Raw genomic sequence first — 14,593 nt, forward strand, 5'->3', positions numbered from 1 at the left:
CCCGCCCCCCCTAGGAGAGGCGCGTCTGGGCCTTCCAGTCTCGTTGCGTCCCCGAAGGCGGTCCTCCTCTCTGCGCCTGTCGACTCGCCTCTGAGCCGGGTTAGGTGGCGCAGCCTAGGGCTGCCGAGTAGGCAAGGACTCTGCCGTCCTCCTGGACGGTGGAGGGCCACCTCGGTCCGGTCGGCCTGGCCTGAAAGGAGGGGCACGGACCCGAGGTGGAGGCATGAAATGTTTCAGGGTCTCCCGATCCTTTCGGACCCTGTCCGTCTGCCGCAAGATATCATCGACGCCGGGCCCAAAGGTAACACCGGGGGTCAGGGGGAGGTCAGCAAACGTGCTCTGCATAGAGGAAGGCAGCTTGGTCTGTGCCAGCCAAAGGTGGCGCCTAGCAGTCACGATCTGGCCCAAGGCTTTCCCATTAGCCCGGGCCATGTCTCTCTGGATCTGGCCGATCAGGTCAGAGACCAGTTTCACCTCTTGAGTGAGAGGTCCTCTATCCCCTGTGACCTGGGGCAGCAAGCTCTGCAGGTAGGCATGGAGGAGCATCACTGCATTAGACAGGCGTCCCACCGCTGTCAGTGAACCATAGACCGTCTTGAGGTCATGGTCAAACGTCCTGGGAGGTCCAGGCTTAAGACGGGGGGTTTTGCCAATGATGTCCTTATCTGGCAGGACCATGGCTGCAATCATGGAGTCCATGGTTGGGTACTCCCGGAGGCCAAGGGAATCAGGCTCTGCCATGAAAGCCCATGGCCCCGAATCAGAGGTAAAGTGGAAGCGGCCTCTTTTTTCAGCCCAGCCTTCCATCATGGCCTCCTTGAAGGCATTAGATATGGGCACCACTGGCGGGCTGCCCGGAGGACCCTCCTGGGCAATGTCCAGGGTAACTCTGATCCTCTCTACAAGGTCCTGGACCCCTTCCTGCATGGCAGGGGCCACATCAGGACGGTCACTGCCCCCCTCAGAGGGCCCCACTGACTGCTCGGACCTGCGGTTAACAGTGCCGGCGTCATCTCCCAGCCAAAGGCCCTCACTGGCCTCCACTGAGAGAATGTCGTCTCCCTGGTCAGCGTCCACCTGCTGATGCCAGGCCTGCTCTCCACACCCGCCTGCACTGCGGGCAGGACTACTGTGATGACGGCTCACCACACCAGAGGGAGGCAGAGATCTGCGGTCCTCAGCTGGAGCCAAGGCCTGAGCCACCCAGGCCCGCATGGCCCCCAGTCGGGCCACTCTCAGGCGCTCAGAGAAGACTGTGCAGTACAGGCAGCCATTAGGGCGCCTCACCGCCTCCTCTGCATGGGCCAGCCCCAGGCAGTGCATGCAAGATGCAGGCGCATCCCCAGGTGGGATGTCCTCTCTGCACCTTACACAAAGGGCTGACATCCTGTAGTGGACCCGTGCACCTGGCACGCCGTGGCAGGGTCACCTCTCCCTATGCACTGCACCCGGTAAGGGAATTACCAGGGGAGAGGCCCAATGACAATGGCCGCCCCGTAAGGGTCTTACACCTGTGTCACGCTTGTAACTGAAAACAATACACTTATTTCTTAAACAGTAATAAATGTAGTCAGCAAACAACAGACTGACCAGGCGTCCAGGTTATGGAGATGCCTGTCAGCTAAGGGAGAATAACAGTCAGCACCAGGTTATGGTAAAACTGACTGAAAACACAAAACTTGAAATATAAAGCACAACAGACTGACCAGGCTTCCAGGTTATGGAGATGCCTGTCAGCTAAGGGGAATAACAGTCAGCACCAGGTTATGGTAAAACTGACTGTAAATACAAACCTTGGAATATAAAGCAGAATTTCCTTTAATTGGGATTCCTGCAAAACAAGGAAAGAAAGCACAAAAAGACCTCAGAACAGCTAGCAAAGCTAGTACAAGCTGAGGCTTGGTTAGCGCAGCCGGCTGCTAACCAGCGCTAACAGCGCTACAAACATTTAGCAACCAGCATAAATGGTACACACGGCACAATAATAAAGAGTTCTCGTGAGGAGGGCTACAAAGTTAGCAGCTCCAGGCTAAACCTAGCCACTGAGAACACTTGGATGTGAAATAATTGAGCTATAGTAGAGGTTACATACCTTCTCTGCTCACTTACCGACCTTGAACCTGAATGTTCCGCCGAGAAATGAAAAAGCAGGCGTGCGTGGGTGTGGTGTGCCTATATAGGGGAGGCCACACCCCCACGCACGCACAGGTGCGCAAGGTAGTGAATCAGTTAATCCTTACCTCGAATGTATCCCTCCGCTGCGGAGTGATACCCACATTGGAGTGATCCAATGAGGGGAAACATAACTATGAAATACAAAATAAACTCACAAAAAGCTTTTTTTAAAGGTTGTTCATTAAGGTTATCTGGAGTCTTTTGTTCTCAAATAATTACTTCAAAACAACTCATTCTGAAGTAATGTGTTCACTTTTGTGGCCCATTCAACTTAAGCACCAGTGTCAGCTCCAGGAGCCAAGGTACGCATTGGTTACCAGGCTAATGTGGTAGATCTGAAGATATGAATGTCATTCTCCCTAGATAATGACAAGAGTGTCATGTCCACTCACAGAGCTCATTTCATTATCCTCCTCTCCTTATGCAGGACCTGGACTTCCATTAAAAGACTCAACTGAAATTCATGCAGGTGGTTCAGCTGGTTTGCAATTTACAGCCATTGGTGAGATATGAAGTAATCTGGGTAGAGTAATTTTTACTCATTATATTGTATTAAACAAATGTCACCAGGACTTAATGACATCTTTATGGAGTTGGATCAAATATCACATGACTACATAAAATGTACCGCCACTTGACAGTTGACTTGTGCTGTTGGCAAAGGTTGACTGTAATTCATTAAACATAAAATGGAAGACTGTATAGCTCAGCAGCTACAGCAGCAGACACATGGTACCCTTTTAACTTTAGAATTATCAAGACCTCTGAGGACGACATTTACCAAAACATGCAATTATCAATGTTGTCTGTGCTTTTGTCTTTTAGAAACTCAACTGAGCTGCCAACAACAACTCAAGGATAATATGAAGAAGAATCTTCGGTGTGTGTTTGAGTGGACACAAGTAGGGAAAAAAACACGTCTGAATCAGATTTTCACAGAGGTCTACATCACAGAGGGAGATAGTGGAGAGGTCAATAAACAACATGAAGTCAGACAGATTGAAATGGCATCCAGGAAACCACCCAGGCTAGAAACACCAATCAAATTCAAGGACATCTTTAAAACTTTACCTGGAGAAGATGAGATAATCCAAAAAGTGATAATGAAGGGAGTGGCCGGCATTGGGAAAACGGTCTTAACTCATAAGTACATTCTGGACTGGGCAGAAAACCAAACCAACCAGGATATCGATTTCATGTTTCTATTCACTTTCCGAAAGCTGAATTTGGAAAAGGGGAAGAATCACAGCTTGGTGGAACTTCTTCATCCATTCTTTAGTGAAACCACAGAATGGACAATGGACAACATTGATCTTAACAAGTACAATGTTTTGTTCATCTTTGATGGCCTTGATGAGTGTCGGATTGCCTTAGACTTCGAGAAGACGAAGATCTGGACTGATGTCACAAAGCCAACTTCAGTGGATGTGCTGATAATAAACCTTATCAGGGGAAAACTGCTTCCCTCCGCTTGCATCTGGATAACCACACGACCTGCAGCAGCCGATCAGATCCCTTCTGATTATTTTGACAGGGTGACAGAGGTGAGAGGATTCACTGACCCCCAGAAGGAGGAGTACTTCCTCAAGAGATTCCGTGATGAGAGCCAGGCCAGAACAATCATCTCACACATCCAGACATCACGAAGCCTCCACATCATGTGCCATATCCCAGTCTTCTGTTGGATCACTGCTAATGTTCTGGAGGACATGTTGAGTGAAGAGGAGAAAGTGCTGCCAAAGACCCAGTGTGAGATGTACCTCCACTTCATTGTGCTTCATAACAAACAAAAGGAGGCCAAGTATCAAGACAGAACTCATGGAAAGTGTTATTCAAATCCAGATAAGGCCATTCTGTCTCTGGGAAAACTGGCTTTTAAACAGCTGGAGAAAGGCAACCTGATCTTCTATGAAGCAGACCTGACAGAGTGTGGCATTAACCTAAAAGATGCTGCATGGTACTCAGGAGTGTTCACACAGATCTTTAAAGAGGAGCGTGGGATGTACAAGGACACAGTGTTCTGCTTTGTCCATCTGAGTGTTCAGGAGTTTCTGGCTGCTCTTTATGTCTTCCTCAAATACAAAAACGCTGGTGTAAACCAACTGTCAACCCCTGTCCTGTGGCCTATGCTCCGTGGTGTGTTTAGAGATACATCCAACTTAAATGACTTACACCACACTGCTGTAGACAACGCCCTGCAGAGTCCAAATGGACACCTGGACTTGTTCCTCCGTTTCCTGTTGGGCCTCTCATTGGAGTCCAATCAGGCACTCTTACAAAGACTGTTGAAACATACAGGAAAAAGATCACAGACCAATCAGACATTCATAACAGTTGCGTACATCAAGGAAAAGATCAGGGAGAATCCCTCTGCAGAGAGATCAATCAATCTGTTCCACTGTCTGAATGAGCTGAATGATCATTCTCTAGAGGAAGAGATCCAACAGTACCTGAATTCAGGTCTCTGCAAGGAAAAACTCTCTCCTGCTCAGTGGTCAGCTCTGGTCTTCGTGCTACTGTCATCAGGAAAGGAGCTGGACGTGTTTGACCTGAAGAAATACTCTGCTTCAGAGGAGGCTCTTCTGATGCTGCTGCCAGCGGTCAAAGCCTCAAATAGCGCTCTGTAGGTGAACTGATAACTGGATACATTTAACCTAAATCTTCATCTTTATATTATATGATATTAAATATATGATTTTATAACTTTTTTCTCTTCAGGCTGGGTGGCTGTAATCTATCAGAAAAATGCTGTGAGGCGTTATCATCTGTTATCAGTTCCAAGTCCTCCAGCCTGATGGAATTGGACCTTAGTAACAACGATCTACAGGATTTGGGAGTCAAGCGCCTCTCTGTTGGACTGGGGAGTCCAGACTGTAGACTGAAGACCATCAGGTCAGTATTCCTTAACCTTTTCAACCAATTTCAGCTGGTGCACGTGCATATATAAGCAACAATGCAAATGAAACTAGAAAAAGTGCTCCTCGGAGCACAGGTCTCCGCCAGGTCAGGTAGGTTATTGTGGCCTCCTGGTGGCGCTATAATAGGCCAATGTAAAAAGGTTACCATTTCTTCTTAGGTCTTGCAAGGCAATCGGACACTGCATTCATGATTTGAGGGTTTGAATTTTGTTCAAAAAATTGTTTTGCTAAATTAGACCTGCTGGTGGCGCTATAACAGGCCAAAGTTAAAATGGTAGCATTTGTTCCTCAACATAGTGTGAATGTGCGTGCAAAGTTTGACCGCAATCAGACGCTGCATTCATGATTTGCGGAATTTTGTTCTAAACTCCTGCAAACTTTAGATGTGAATCTTAGCCAATCGGGATGGAATATGAAAAATTAAGGCAGATCCGTCTTGATCACATGACTATAGAGATCATGTGTACCGATTTGTGTGAAATTTGGATAAAATCGGAAAGAGTAATGTAAAGAAATATGTTTACATAAGTCGGCCTCCTGGTGGCGCTATAAAAGGTAGATGTGAAAAATGCAGGGCAAAGGTTTTTCCTTGACCTCTAGGGAGTGCACATACAAAGTTTTACACAGATTGGTGCAGTTATAGGTAAAAACACGAATCGGGCTGTTATAGCGCCACCATGAGGCTGATTAGAAAAATCTCAAGTGGAATTTCTTCCTCGGCATAGTGGGAATGTGCGTGCAAAGTTTCACGGAAATTGCATGCTGTGTTCATAATTTGAGGCATTTTGTTCAAAACGGAGCAGTCTTGCAAACTTCCGAAGCCATTTTTAGCCAATCAGGATGGAATATGAAAAATCTGATAGACCCGTTTCGTTTAATGACTATAGAGATACTGTGTACCGATTTGCGTGATGTTTGGACAAAACATGTAGGAGTACTGTGAAAAAAATGTGTTTTGCAAAAAGCGGCCTCCTGGTGGCGCTATAACAGGGCCATGTGAAAAAATTGGGGCAGAGGTTCTGAATTGGCATCCAGGGAGTGTGTGTGCACAGTTTCGCTGCGATCAAGCCAACGGTGCGGGAGATTAGCTGTCCACAGACGGACGGACAGACGGACGGACGGACGGACGGACGGACAGACGGACGGACGGACAGGGGGTAAAACATACTCTCTCGCCATGCCTTTCGGCCTGGCGGAGACAATAATGTGCAGCTATAGTAGACAATATAAAATGTTCACTACGTTGAACCCTTTATTTATTGAATATTGCCTTTTCTCTGTGTAAACAGAGTATGCATAATTTTAAACATATATCACACGTGTTATGAAGCCTTATAAGTGCATTATAATGCTTTATAAATGTGATTATAATGCAGTAAAGACCCAACCTTTAAATAAAGTGTTACCTGGTAGTTATAATGTGCTGTTCCTCTGAGCTTATAATGCATTATAAACAGCACTTATAATGCTTCATAAACCTTGTTATACGTTGTTATGCATGATTATAAACATTTATAGCAAGTGTTATAATGCCTTACAAACACATTATAAATCTGATTATAATGATCTGAACATCTGAACATGTTTCTCGCTTGGGCCTACATTTTGGTGAAAGTTGGAAAGTAGCATGAATGACTGATTTGTCCAAAATAAAATAATTATGTTGAACTAAAACAAAATTAGAGAGTTTCAATCAATTACCAGATCAAAAATGTATTTAAAAAGTGTTTCCCATTCAGACAAATCAAAATTACATTAAATTAAAGAATCTTAATCAAAAAGAAAATCTATGTAAAGATGAAAAAATCCATTTAACTCAAAAAACTTAAGATGAAATCAAATTAAGATAAAAGTGTTAAAAAAAAAAAAAAGAAAAGTAAAACGTTTCGATTAATTACCAAAAATCTTTGTTTTTGTCCTAATAAAAACAAAGCAAAAAAGATGTTAATCTGCTTATCAGTTAAAGTGTAGGTTGAAAAAGAAAATTCCTGAATGAACAGCTACTTCCCCTCTTCCTATGATTGATTGATTGAAATTTGTATTAGGCAAAAGAATGTAAAAAAATACTTTTGTCTAAAAAGGTCCGACCAAAAAAGTCCTTGTGGACTTGTTTCCGTTGGGGTCCTTGAATTATTTTCATAGACATATATAGTAGCAACCAAACAGCTCAAATCAACATAAAAATACAGAGAAAAAATACCACTATGTACAAAAATAAAAAATAAAATCTAATTTAAGTATGAGATATAAATATCTCATACTGAAATGCACTACTACTACTTATTTAGTCCAGGCATTTCATTATTTTATGATTTGATGGCTGCCATGATTATCTTAACCCCACAGTTAATCGGCCTAACAGTAGCAGCTTAGGTGGCCACGTAGTAGGTAAAAAGGAATCCCAGCCATTCAGCTACTACTTCCCGCACTTCACTTATTTTACCTATTTTATCTGCTCCCACATGCACAATCTAATCTGTCAGCAGATCTCACAAAATACTTGGATAGGAGCTTTTCCTGGGGGCAGGCCTTTGATCAGGATTTAAACTGTGCTTTAAAATGGAGTGGGTGTGACTGATATGTAAACCTCTGCCTTGTGTGTGTTCAAACAGTCAAAGGGGACGCATTGGATAATAGTTCACTTCATGGGCTAGTGTAAGTTGGAGGTGGAACGTAGCACCCAAAAGTTGTTGAAACACAAAAAGGTTGGAAATAAACTTTGTATTCTTTACTCAGTTTGGGTCAACAGCCATTAGACAGTGAAGTACAGAGATTCTTTATTCTTGAGACAACTTGGCCACTTGAGTTTTATAAGGACCAAGCCCCATCAAACAAACTGAGTCTGAGCCCTCAGCTTCACGTAGCAAAGGTCCTTTTGTTATGAAAAAGCAGCAACATTGTATTGACATAACCTGTGTGTGTGTGTGTGTGTGTGTGTGTGTGTGTGTGTGTGTGTGTGTGTGTGTGTGTGTGTGTGTGTGCGTGCGTGCAGGTTGTCAGGCTGTATGGTCTCAAAGGAAGGCTGTTCTTATCTGGTCTCGGCTCTGAGATCCAACTCTCATCTCAAAGTGTTGGACTTAGACTACAATCACCTAGGAGACGGAGTAAATCTCCTCTCTGCTCTACCACTGGAGACTCTGAGGTATGCAGATAACTGCTCATTGTAAATGTGTTCTAGTTATGTAGGGAAATCATAGGGTGATTCTGTACAATATTGTTTAATGTTTCATCCTGAAAAATCATTATCAATTATTGTTTCTATTATTTTAGCCATTCACTTTGTATGTCCTCCACCCCCAGAGTCGAACATGGTGGCGAGTGCAGGCTGCAACCAGGTGTGAGGAAGCGTAAGTGTGAATTCAAATCAAAATCAAAGTATCACACATCCAGCTATGTAGATGAACGTATACATAGCAGCATGTGACATTCACTCATTCACATCCTTCTGTGAATGAAGATGATAATAACTATAAGTCTAATGTGTTTTCATTCACAAGAATCCCCTTTAAACGGGTATGGTTGTAACAGTTGAGTTTAAACATCCATTTTGGAGTTGCGGTTCGGCCTTGCGTGGCCCATACCCCCCCAACCCGCTACCACTGACGAGTTCTTATTATGTGACGATATTTATTTTTGCAATTATGTGTTTTACAGGAACAGCAAAATACATCAAGACAAGTTATTGACAAAAATGACTTAATCACAAATTCTGAATCCTTAAATACTATATATATCATTTACCAAAACATAAAAACTAAAATGTACATGTAAATATAGTGGTGGAAGATGTACTCCCAAAGCAAAAGTATCAATACTGTAGATATATTGTAAGTAGAAGTCCCGTATTCAAAATGTACTTTAGTAAAAGTGCAAAAGGCATTGAAAATTGGAAATACATATAATAATAAAAAATTAAAAGTACCTGAGTAAAGTAAATGTAGTTACTTTCCACCACTGTGTAAATATGAAAATAATGCATGAGTAGCAAGTTATTTTAGTCACCCGAATCCACTCAAATCCACTTTTGTTTTTGTTTTTCCATTACGTCCACTACTCACAGTAAGAATCTGGTTAATTCCCTTGGTTCGTCTTTCTTTCGAAGTACAAAGAAACATGTATTAACCTCGAAATCCCTGTGAGGGCCTCAGGCCCACTTCTGCCCCGCGAGAGCAGCTTGGCGAGAGCCAAGGGAGTGCCCACACAGAGTGGGCACTCGAGTGGGCACTGTTGGAGTTGCACCAAGGTGGGAATTGTTATGATGAGAGAGAGAGAGAGAGAGAGAGAGAGAGAGAGAGAGAGAGAGAGAGAGAGAGAGAGAGAGAGAGAGAGAAAGAAAGCCACAACAGTTTTGTAGAGCAGGGCGGCTTGGTATGAATTAATCAATATAAATGTAAACTTTGATCACAAGGTTCAATGAAAAAAGGTGACAACCTGAGTCTGCAGTGTTTGATTCTTCCAACATAATAGAATGTTGGTGATGAAGTCAGGTCTAGGACTAAACAGGGATGTGTATACTATAGATTTGATTTATACTGAGGTACTTTTACTTTACTTGTGTATTTCCATTCTTTGATACTTTATACTTCTAATCCATTACATCTCAGAGGCAAATATTGTATTTATTACACTACAATAATGTGACAGCTTGCGGATGTATTATTACAAAACATACATTAATCACGTAAGCCCTATTCTATACTTGATTTTTATAGCTAATCTACAAGCTCACAAGCTTTTAGATCTGCAACAACACGCAGCAACATTGTATTGAGATATAACATTTAACATTCAGGGAGAGAAACAGAGTTGCACAACGTTTCTTTCTTTCATTTAACCTTGTGGGTGCCACATGTCCCCACAATTATAGTAGAATTTGAGAAATTGTGAGGATCATTTGCAGTTACGATTAGTCATTTAGAAGTTATAGGTTTAGGGGTTAGGTTTGGAGTTATAGCGCGATGTGTTGCAGTCACTGAGCTTGTAGATCAGCTATTTTCATCTTTAGGGTTATGGTTAAAAAGAATGGTAAAAATGTAACCAACCTTAAATGTTGATGTCCTCACAAGTATAGTAATAGAAGTGTGTGTGTGTGTGTGTGTGTGTGTGTGTGTGTGTGTGTGTGTGTGTGTGTGTGTGTGTGTGTGTGTGTGTGTGTGTGTGTGTGTGTGTGTTACTATACTTGTGAGGCCCACAAGTATAGTACAATTTGAGAGATAGACATTGTGTGTTGTTTCTATGTTGTTTTGTGTTAGTTGCACACCAGTGTCACACCCCCCAGCCCCCCCCCCCCCCCATCACAATGAAACTCGAAACTCTATAAAAACAATAATATTCATGAGGTTTTCATTTGTTGTGATGTTTTGTCATGTGTTGTTCTCACAGATTCCTGTTCACTCTCACTGGATCTGAACACAATATACAACTTCCTCTCCCTGTCAGAGGAGAACAGGAAGGTGACTGGAACACACCAACACCATGGTTACCCTGATCATCCAGAGAGATTCACCTCTTGGTGGCAGGTGTTGTGTAGAGAGAGTCTGTGTGAAGGTGGGAGGTACTACTGGGAAGTAGAATGGAGTGGAGGGGTTGGTATAGCAGTCTGTTATAAAGACATCAACAGACAGGGTGATTTCTCACGCTTTGGAGACAATGACAAGTCCTGGTGTTTACGTCACTCTGATAAAGGCTACACGTTCAGACACAACAAAGTTGTTACTAATTTGTCATGGCGTGTTTCCTCCAGAGGCAGAGTGGGAGTGTACCTGGATCACAGTGCAGGTACTCTGTTATTCTACAGGGTTACTGACACAAGGACCCTCCTCCATACAGTTCACACTACCTTCACACAACCTCTCTATGCAGGGATATGGGTTCATTATGATGGACATACAGCAGAGGTGTGTAAGATCTGGTAGAGAGAGAGAGAGAGAGAGCAGCTAAACACACACAGAGAAGAAGCAGTAAAACATTGTAAAAGTACTCGTTGTGCACAATTTATTTCAGAATCATCATGTTATTAATTAAAGCTATAATTGTTGATCATTAACCAGTTAAGTCCAATTTTATTGTTTGGCTTTTTTTTAACCATATGGACCAATGTTCTATGCCAGTGGTACTCAAAGAGTGGTCCAGGGACCCTCAGGGTTCCTTGAGGGGGTTCCAAATGGTCACTTCCAGATCTGTAACTCTAAGGGCGAATTCACACTATGGTCAATACAACTTGCCTGACCTACTTGTTGTTAACTAGTTGTACGAACGCTTGTTTTCTATTGTTGTATTGTTTATTGGATCTTGTTTAGTCGATACACTTATTTGTTTTAGCTCATGCTCATTTGATTTCGCTATTTTGTCTCATCTGTTTAAGGAAATAGGTAGCTGATATATTGCACTTTTACCTTAGCGCTAGGTATACTCTTGGTTGCTTGTTTTTGCAGAAAATGCACTAAAGACTTCTGGTGATTAGTAGTTTTCGTTCCCTACCTATGTTGAATACACTTATTGTAAGTCGCTTTGGATAAAAGCGTCTGCTAAATGACTGTAATGTAATGTAATGGTCCGGGGTGCGCACCCTGGACCACTTGGCAGATATTGTGATAGTGTGAACGTTGCGTATCGTTCCCCGAAACGGATCACTGTACCGTACCCGAACGGTAGTCCGGTAGTCTCTGGTCCGATTGCTGCGGACTCGGGAACGGAACGCTGCAATGTGAATCCATCCGTACTGACAGGAGGAAGTGGACTGCTAATCATATATCATTTATATATTTTTATAATGACACATTATTTTAGCTGGGTTATACCTTCTCATAGTTCTACTTGAATGTTGACAAGAAATAATAATCCCGCTAGTGTTTGAGTAGCGCGAGCCGTGAAAAAACATAAACAAAAAACACATGTGTAGCGAACGCTGCCACTAGGATACATATGCCAAGGATTAGTCGGTGACGTCACTGCTAAAATACCAAGGATGCATCAGTGACGTCGCTATCATATTGATAATAACAGAGACGCGAGAGACGACGTTACATTTTGAGGTTTCAAAGACCAACGCACACACTGCTTTGGTTGTGAATTGTTGTTATTATTATAACTCAAGACAACGTCAGAAACACAGTCAAACTTTATTATTCACTCTACACTCTGACAAGTGACTCTTCTTCTGTGAATGACATTCTCTATCTCCCAAAGCCCCATATTCAACAGCGCCCCCATGAGGCACATATTTACCATTACTGTTAAATGAAATGGTCTCGGGTGCGGAAGAATCTTGGCCAATGTGAATACTGGCCAGCTGGGAGAGGCCAATCGTACTCAGGAACGGTTCGAATCAATCGGACCCAGTCTGAATCCGCCCTAAGAGTGTACAAATGAAACCAAATGGAACCAAATGGACCTGTAACAGGTCTGTAACACTGAGTGTACAAATGGAACTGGGTTCCTTGAAATTACAAAGATTGAGAACCACTGCTCTACATGTTGTGAGCTTGTAGATCTGCTATGTTCACTAGTTTTGAATTGTTTTGGTTAAAATCAGTGTAAATGTTTGTACAACAACACATCCTGATGAAGACAACTTGTCCAAACATTGATCATTAAAATCATTTAAATGGGACTACACTGAGTGTGTCTTGGTTTTATCCGTTTTTACACACACAGACACCCACAGCACGCACGCACGCACACACACATCAGGATTGATGAATCAGGGTGAATATAATGATTATGTTTCCATCTCTTTGACTCTATAGTTTCAGAACCTTGAGGTAATGTTTCTTAAAGACACAAAAATCACAACCAATGATCAAAATGCTAATTTCTCACTCTTTTCACAATTTTCTTGGATACAATAAAACACAAACTAAAGATGATATTGTCACTGTCAGGTGGAAACCAAAACTGTTACTTATCAGGACACAATTGTAAAAACAAATGTTTTAACCTGTGTTCCAGTGGATCCAATGTAGTTTTTATTTAATCACAAAGCTCTTGTTAATACTTTTCAATGGTTCAATATTTGTACAGTATAAAACCAGTGGTGGAAAAAGTACTAAAATGTTTTACTTAACCCTGCAAGACCCGCTGTTGTAATAATACAACATTTGTATTTTATTTAAAAAAATGTTTTCCTGTTATTTTTTCACCTAAACATCATCATTGGATCCTATTGTTTAGTCTTGCAATGTCATTGGCCAGGATATTTGCATATAAATATCCCCCACAGAGGCAAGACTTGGAACTTGAAAATCCTTGAAGGAAGAAAAATCTATTTTTCACTGGACAGGATTCCTCACAAAAAAAGTAAGTAAAATGTCTGTAATAATTTTTTGGGTGAACATTAGAATGTCTAGAACATGTACATATGTTGTTATTGTGAAAGATATCCCCCAAATGTAAATTAGAGCATGCTTTATACTTGTTGTATTTTTACAACATTGGGTCATGCTGGTAGCAAATAGCAATGCACCTGTTCATCTGGAAGAGTGGAGTGGAGTGGAGACTTATTCGTTTTCACAATACATTTATACAGTTATATGTGTATTTCCCCCACATTGCATTACTATATATATATAGAGACAAATATACTGCATACAGCATTAGCTTATAACATTTCATTGCCTATAATGTTTTAGCAAAACATTTTGGTAATGTTTGTGATTAGCAATCAGTGTATGGTAATTGTTCATATGGGAGTCGCCCAGTTAAGACTCTCATCATTGTTCATGTGATGGGTGTTGGGGATTGCCCACATACAGCCATCCTCAATCCCTTTGTTAGGCTAAGCACCATCAGTGATGATGGTGCTTAGCCTTCGTGAGGATAAGCAAAGCACAATAGGTTGGCCAGACAGTATTGTGTGACTTGTGAAATATGTACCTGCAGTGAGATGTGGTACTAATGTACTAAAGGTATGTCTTTATTTTCATTTCAGAATGCCACAAGCAAGGAGAGAGCCTCGCTTCACTGCAAGAGATGTGTTGGATATTGTAATGAATGGAGAGAGTGATGTGGACATCGACTAAAATAAAATAAAATCTTAAAATATGGCTTATTGATGTTATTATTCATAATGCACTGTTCTGAGGCCAAATATTATTCATAATGTATACTGTTCTGAGGCCAAATAATAAACCATAACCATATAAATGAACCCTTAAAGGACAACTTAGTTTTTTTACAGCCAAGGTTTATATTTTAGCTTGTAATTAAAGTAAATTTAAATGATGAGTGTTATTTTTTTTCATTTACTGCTTTCTATAGTTTTAGCAATTTTCGCAATATTTTTTACAGTGGACGGGGGCATTCTGTCCGGTGGCTAAATATGTATTTTTTACACAATAAAAAAGGTACGGTGGTCTTTGATGGCCAGATGTGAGTTATTGGGGGCTAGAAAAGCTACTGTAAATAATAATAAAGAAATCGCCGGGTCATTGTGTAAAAAAAGACATATTTAGCCACCGGACAGATCGCAAAAATCGCTAAAACTATAGAAAGCAGTATAT

At 41.8% G+C, this 14,593-nt stretch overlaps 1 protein-coding gene across 1 annotated transcript in view; it reads left to right on the forward strand.

Annotated features, from left to right (window-relative positions):
* Window positions 1-3,045: 3,045 nt before the first annotated feature.
* Window positions 3,046-14,593, forward strand: part of LOC308088289 (protein NLRC3-like) — a gene marked incomplete at its 3' end in the record, with an annotated part of 28,685 nt that continues 17,137 nt past the window's right edge. The window contains exons 1-5 of the mRNA XM_080432690.1: window positions 3,046-4,798; window positions 4,894-5,067; window positions 8,086-8,235; window positions 8,394-8,440; window positions 10,476-10,871. Of these exons, the coding sequence (XP_080288816.1) occupies window positions 3,180-4,798; window positions 4,894-5,067; window positions 8,086-8,235; window positions 8,394-8,440; window positions 10,476-10,871 (2,386 nt within the window). The 5' untranslated portion in view covers window positions 3,046-3,179. The remainder of the gene's footprint in view (window positions 4,799-4,893; window positions 5,068-8,085; window positions 8,236-8,393; window positions 8,441-10,475; window positions 10,872-14,593) is intronic.

This window comes from Gymnoscopelus braueri, assembly GCF_963280865.1.
Source record: "Gymnoscopelus braueri genome assembly, chromosome: 7".
Taxonomy (NCBI): Eukaryota; Metazoa; Chordata; class Actinopteri; order Myctophiformes; family Myctophidae; genus Gymnoscopelus; species Gymnoscopelus braueri.